Below are 7500 nucleotides of genomic sequence, written 5' to 3'. Positions count from 1 at the left end.
GCTTCTACCTTGGATACTCTAGCTCTTATATTGGTCAATTGTTCATTAAATGTACTTACTTGAGTATCTTTTAAGAGGCTCTCTTGCAAATTCAAAATGCTAGAGCGCATTCTCTCAAGTACCCTTTCATTACTTTTAATTAGCACCCCCAGCCAGCTTAATGTACAACGCAGGGAGATCTCCTTCCATTCTGCCAACAGGTCTCCATCCTCATCCGAAAAATCATAAGCTGGTAGTCGCTCAACCCTAAGATCTCTAGGGGTGATATTGGAACCAACATATTTCTCCAACAGTCTTGGGTCATAAAAGGTCGTTACCTCTTTGACTATTAATTTTTCAAGTTCATCAAATTTGGCAGAAAAATCTTTCTGACTGCATACGCATGGATCGCTAGAAGCCAACTTTTCATCTCTCTCCTTCCATATGGATATAAGATTTAGACCATGCTGATGGATGACTGCACCTCCTGGTGCCATCGCTGCTCCGTTCACCGACATTGCATAAAATGTATTATCAAGTTTAATACTTTATATCCCAATGGTTTGAATTTAGAAATTTAATATTTATCAGTTAAAGCATGTATTTGTTAATATTTGTAGGTATGTTAGGGGTATATTGTATTAAGTATTTTTAGTAGTCATAATATTTAATAAAAAAATATATAATTTATTTTGTATTTGAATGTTATAAAATGTTAGGTAATGGTATGATTACTAGGTTCCTTTAAATGATTGTTTAATTTCTATAAATGAATATATATTGTTTAATTACTTCATTGTTTAATTGCCTATGGCTGTTTGGTTTATAAGCGTTGGATTTTTTTTATGGTAAACATTCCTTGCGAAGGCCGAGGTACCAGAATTTATTAAAGAATAAAAAGTTTTCCATCGCTTTTGGGCTGCTTATTTCCGGTCACCTAGTGTTTTTGTTGCATTTAATAATGTCTGACACACATTCAGCACAGAGCCCTTATGTCGAAGCTCAATGGTATATGCAATAGTCTTAGATGGTCATAACCATCATGATTTATTTTTCTGTTGTGTTTTTCCCTTCATTGCATATTAGGCTTATCTTAAAGCTGCTAGGACGTGATCTGAAACTCCATCCAAACTGAAGCTCAGGAACCTAAAATATTTCTTAGATGTTAAGTTTTCTGTAGGACAGAGATTTGGTAACGAGTAATGTTCTGTGGGGGTGACAGGTTTGCTAATACTTGGGAATATTTTTGCATACATTCCTTTATCTACTTAGCACTATACCTTTTACTGCCATGTGCAGACTGTGTGTGAACAATCTTGTTGCACTATAACCCCCCCCACTTCAGATTCAATTTCTTTGAGAAATTGTGATGTTAAAGTACTTTTTCCTTTCTTACCTTATGTACATTTTTAAAGTGACTTGTACATACAGATTTTTTTCTGATCTGTGCAGTCATTGTGGCAAAATTCTTATAACCGGTAACCTCTTTATCTTACAAACATATTCCTTTGTAAATTGCTTTACTGGCTCCCATTACTAAGTCCACCTAGCCTACTTTGTTGCAAAAATGAAAATTCATAAGAAAGCATATTGGCTATGTTGCAGTTTGTGTGACAGCACAACTTTTTTGAAATTTGGAACATTAATGACAAACTCCCCACTTTGAAGTTATTTGCCTAATAAGCAATGAACCTAACTTGCAAATTTAACTTGTGGAATATGATTACTGCATTAATTTGTCAAGCACCACTATAGTAAGATGTGTGCAGCATGTGTGCTTTTATTTTATTGGTGTACATCCTATAAAGACTACCTCAGCTTTTGATTTTCAGGTCATGCAAGCACAGTTTGCTCAGGACAACAACCCAGATGCTCAAACACTCCAGAAACTGGCTGAAAGAACAGGCCTCAGTAGACGTGTTATACAGGTATTTTCATCAAAATTTAAATCCTAGGTGAATAATGTCTTATAATGTTCTCATACATGTTAAGTATGGTTGTTTTCTGAGGGTTTTTTGGCACATTTTTTACACTGCTATTTGCTAAACTGTCGTAACAGACTATGTATACATAAAACTGTTCATTATGAATCACTGCTGCAGTAGCCTTGACTATATGGATTAAAGGATAGAACAGCAGGCTGGTCTTCCAAAGCCTTTAGCCCACAAGCTCACCCTCACTCTCCCAGGTTGCTATTAGCTTGAGCTCCTGTGTGAAGAAAAGTGCAGCCTGGGAACCAAATAACTCTGTACTTGATGCCTGTGTGTGCCTCCTGGGCTTCGGAGGACAAGCTGATCAGCTGTCTGCTCATGTCTTCCATTTCTAATAAGATAAGCCCACTTTAGGGAACATCCACATGTTTTTTGACCATATTTTTGACAGACTTGTAATGGGTCTCTCCAAGACCAGCATTTTTAATTGTATTTGACATTTTATCAGAAATGTCATTCAAGGCACTCATTTGGTTGATTGTGGTTGTGCCACCATCATGGACTAGGGATTAGTCACATCCGGACAGCTGTTCAGGTGTCAGTGGGCATGGGACAATCCATTTCTTTGAACAAGGGAGATTCAGTGGGGAGTTCATAACCTGTGTAGCTGGGGTAGACCAGTTTCTTGGATGATGATTATGTTGATAATTAAGAACTTCTATTGCAGGTTTTATAAATCTCTAATCAATTGAATTTGAGTATGCAGAATATAAACTGCATAGGGTAACTTCCATATTTGCTACCTAGATTATCGACATATTCCACAAGCGACAGCAAACTAATGAACCAAATGAAACGAAAGGCCACCAACCAGAGAAAAAATTGTTTATTGAACGAATCATAAACACACACTTATAGTTAAAATAATTTAGCAAACTACACAAACAAATAAATATGTAAGCGCTTTTGTTTAAAAGATTTCCTCAGACAATTATATTCCATGACATCACTTCCTTATATAACCTTCTAATTCAAAAAAAGCGTGGCCAAAAACTAGAGAGATCGGGCATGCTCAGTTGTCAGCAAATGGGTGTTTGAAATATATGAGCTAGAAAAAACATAAATTACATTAGATAAAAAAAATACATATAAATATTTATCTCGTGAACAAAATAAATATTTACCTATTTAAATATTAATTTACCTTTAAGTAAATTAATAACCAACAACATCAAATTGAATTATATAAAAAATAAAAATAAACGTTTAAATATAAATTAAAATTTATTATTTATATTAATCCTCTTAAAATTAATTTACTTACCTAGATTATGATTCAGAGGAAAAAAGAAATGGAAGTAATTTTCTTTTTTATGTTGATAATTAAGAACTTCTATTGCAGGTTTTATAAATCTCTAATCAATTGAATTTGAGTATGCGGAATATAAACTGGATAGGGTAACTTCCATATTTGCTACCTAGATTATGATTCCGAGGAAAGTGTTATCACAGTTTATACTGGAGATTAATTTTCTTTCTCTGTGGTTGTGTTCAGGATGAATAGTCTGCTTCAATGGGAGCAAGCTGATCTACGTTTTTGAAGAAATTTTATATAAGTGGATATACCACTGCAATCTCCTGTTCCTCCTTTGTTGCCTACCTTCTAGGATGTTTTTGATATTCCCTGCAATATACATACTGCTCAACCTTCAGTCCCTAAAAATAGACTTTAATAGGTTCCACAGGTTTTCTCATCCCAGGTCATGCAAGGTTCTCATCCCAGGTCATACCCAGCAGCTAAGAAAAAATTGGTAAATGTTAATTCTTCTCCTTTGGACATGCATTGGAAAGTCTGATAGGTTTTGGAAGAGTATCTATTTCTTCACAACCATTCTGAATGCTATCATCAGGCTGCTATGTTGCATGTTGGCTTGTTGATCTGAGGGACATTCTGCTACTTTTTCATCTCCTGAAGGTAGGTTTTCTCTGAATTCTGTTATTGCGTTTGTTTATAATTTACTAAAACAGTGCGTATATGAAGTTGCTCATTCTCTTGTCCAGGGCAGTAACTAAAGCTACTGTGGTGAAATGCTTTGCTTGTGTATATAAAACTGTGTTCTGAGGATAAATTTCTTTTGGATGATGGAAGTATTTGGTCCTTCTGTTACCTAGGTACTCTTGTTTGAAATAAGGAAATTATTTCACCCCAGCAGTCTTTATTAAAATTTTACTTGGCAGAAAGTATGCAGAAGGAAGGATGTAATATGAGGGAAAAGGGGAAAAGTCCACTACTTAGACAAATCAGCAGAGTCCCTCAAAGTTTCAGTAAGCCAAGTGTCACACACAGTCCAAAAAAAAGTAAACTCTGTAAAACTTTCCAGTAGGTGTTCAGTAGCTTCCTTAAACCTTCCCCTTTCACCTCCCATTTGTTCTAAGCTATGGTAATCTACCCATATAGCTTAACCTACCACAGCAGTGATCAATATGATGAACATAGTACAGTTCTGCAAGTTCTATGTCCAAATGATCACTGTTGCAGTAGCTGCTTCCTCATCCATACCCCTTGTGTGTGTGTTTTTTTTTATGCCAGTGTGTGGACATTTGTGTGATCACTTGTTTATTTCTAGCAATGTCCTCTCAAGGCTTAACCTCCTCCTGCCAGTTGCCATGAAAGCTCTGAATGGCTTGGTGCTTCAAACCTGTCTTAGTCAGCTCTGTTCACAATGTCTAATTCATTGGTGGTGATGAAGCTGCCTTAAAGCTTTGATAGCTAGCTGTTAGTCTTGGCAAGATATAACCCCATATAACTTAAGCTACTGCAGCAGTGATCATTCTGTCATGTACTGTTAAGGTATTTACTTGCACAACTGTACTTTCTTTACTGGGGGAATGCAATTGTCTGATCATTTCACAGAATGCCTTTAATTATTCAGGACTGTACAACTGGAACTTTCTTTTCACAGAACTTGTGTTTTTTTATTCATGATTTGTTAATTTGGTGTGTATACAGACTTCTGTAATCAGGCTTGATGTTTCAAAGAATCTCATAGGGAAGTTGCATTTGGCAGCAAACTTCCATCAGCTGACTATATCTGAATGGACTTTGGTCAGATCTCCATTACTGGAGCTGGTCTCCCAATATGGATAGAATTTAGCATCCGTGATTTATGGAACCAAATTATCTATAGGTATTGAAAGATTGCATTGGCATTTTTATAGGAATATGCAGCCAATGGAAGAATGTCTGTGATCTCTCAACTTGTCTAGTGTTTTGTACATAGGCAACATGTCCTTCATGCTGTGTTCAGAGTGGGGGGACTTACTAGGCTAAGCAACAGTCACATTCCTCTGACTGAGGATGGTAGCTTGTTGGATCATCATGCATTTGGGTCGTTGAACCATCGGCATTACTCGTAGTCCTGAGACTGACTCCTCCCTGGACTGCATAAAGAGAAGCATGACAGAACTTTTGGATCATGTGCCAGGCTGGTAAGACCCTTGCTTTGAGCAGAATTCTACCTTCTCCAGGGATGATCCCACAATATGAACAGAAATTTTAATTGCATTTAACCTTGTACATCCCCATACTGCCATTTTTATGTATTGCCAACCTGATAAACCTGCCAAAATAGCTAAACCAACCCAGAAAAATCTGAAGGTATTGCTACTCGATTCCACTCCACTCCCTACAAACTCTCCTCATGCTGGAGAATGTAGATGTAGTCACTGAGACATGGTTTAAAGCTGCAATCTTACCAGTACTGCATGGATGCAATACCTTTCTCACATGTAGACCAACTACTGCACAGGAAGAGGAAAAAGAAGGCAAACTCATCAAGGCTAGTCTATCAGTAGGACATGCCTGAGCTCCCCACATCCAGATTACCTTGGACAAAGTCCCATGCTGTGTCCTTCCAAGTTAGTGGTCCACTTCTGTGACCAGGAAAACCATAAAACTCTTCCCATTCAACCAAACATCATACTTTGGCAACTTTTATATTGTGATAGTCACTTTTTTATATTGTGATAGTATCCCTGAATGGTCCTCAAACATAGTGGAGCACTGCATCTTTCCTAGTTGTAATATCATTGCTGGTCAGGTCAAATAATAAAGCTGACCCAGGTCAAATAATAAAGCTGACCCCCTCCGGAAGTAAAGGTAAAACCAGGAACACTGACTAACCCTGGCATTTTGCACTAGAATAATTCCTAAACTTGTAAGTGAAACCCTTCAAAAATTCTAGCTGGCCCCCCCAAATCCTGAGAACACTGCTGGCTTTGTGGAATAGTTCACAGAAAGACTGTATAATCATATTAGCCAATTCCCAGCAAGGCTTTTTTAAAAAAAAAAAAAAACTTATCAACCTAAGCAAGTAAAGCAGGGCTAATTAAGTCTACCAAACCCAGTTTTGAGGTAAAATTGGCCTCCCAGGCTAAGGACCATCCTAAAGCTTTCTTCAGCTATATCTGTATCCTCAAACTATACACGGCAATATAACCTCTTAATTGTAAATGGTGCTGCATATATCGTTCCAGAAGATATAGCAAACCTTCTGGTGGACTACTTTTAGCCCCAATTTTAACCCATCTCTCCTTGCCAAATGCCCCTTGAGAAATATCCATAACTCCAATTATCTTAGAGCAGACAGTGATGCCCAAGGCCGAGAACACTACATTAATGGGTCCTGATAATTTCCCAGGATGTCCCCTTAATAGCGCAAAACATTGACTATAACTATAGTGACCAAATAGACTTCATGTCAAACAAATGAAGGACTGTAACAGTTATCCTGCTGCATAAAGGCAGACAATCTGGGGAATTATCAACCCATAACTCTGACTGCCTGATATCCACGAGTCTTCTCTGTGGCATTACATATTCTATTCCAAATGACTACCTAGGTAACTTGTGATAGACCCACATCAGTTTGGGTTTGTCAAGGGCAGATCTTGCTTGCTCAATATGGAGGACTAAGATGGTCAACAAAGCAATGGAAAAAGGCAAAATGGTGCTATTGCCTATCTCAACCTGACCAAGGCATTTGGCATGCTACTAAACACTAACATCGTAGAAAATCTCAAAGTATAGATGCAAGCTCTTGCATCACCCACTGGATAGCTGCTGGTGTGCAGACCGGTCCAAGGAAGACCAGTCTATTCACAAAAAGGCTGGTTACTAGTGGGGGTTCTTAAGGGCTCTATACTGTGGGCTGCTACTGTTTTGGCACCTACTTTTCTGAGGTCTAGGCTAATGTCAAGGGCCTTAATGACCATGATTGCAGATTACTGCAAATTGGGTGCAGTTATGGAATCCCTCCAAGAAAGCCAGACTTAACTGGTGCCAGAGTCATGGTCTACAACTCAATACCAAAAAAGTGCATCATGGTATCTTTTTGGGAAGACTGCCACCCCAGAAAACTACCACATTGACCATTTATCCCTTAAGTAAGAGTAGACTCTCTAGTCAGGAATTTGGTAAGACATGTAGGCAGTTACTTGGCATTTGATCATGTTCCTACTGTAGTTGGGAAACAATTCCATGTTGTACACCTTGTATCAGGGGCATGGCATCTAGAGCCAGACATTGTAC

At 37.8% G+C, this 7500-nt stretch overlaps 1 protein-coding gene across 6 annotated transcripts in view; it reads left to right on the top strand.

The window, feature by feature from the left end:
* LHX8 (LIM homeobox 8) overlaps positions 1–7500 on the top strand; it is a 158077-nt gene that overhangs the window by 113019 nt on the left and 37558 nt on the right. For 5 of the 6 annotated variants that reach the window (XM_044085794.1, XM_044085791.1, XM_044085792.1 and 2 more), the window contains exon 6: positions 1812–1907. In XM_044085794.1, coding sequence (XP_043941729.1) covers positions 1812–1907 — 96 coding nt within the window. Of the gene's footprint in view, positions 1–1797; positions 1908–7500 lie in introns of all 6 variants that reach the window. The other variant, XM_044085796.1, reaches the window with a different exon arrangement.

The sequence above is a fragment of the Protopterus annectens genome, chromosome 10.part0 (assembly GCF_019279795.1).
Source record: "Protopterus annectens isolate FY-2018-M chromosome 10.part0, PAN1.0, whole genome shotgun sequence".
In the NCBI taxonomy this organism is placed as follows: Eukaryota; Metazoa; Chordata; order Ceratodontiformes; family Protopteridae; genus Protopterus; species Protopterus annectens.
This window is presented reverse-complemented; position numbering and strand designations above follow the sequence as displayed.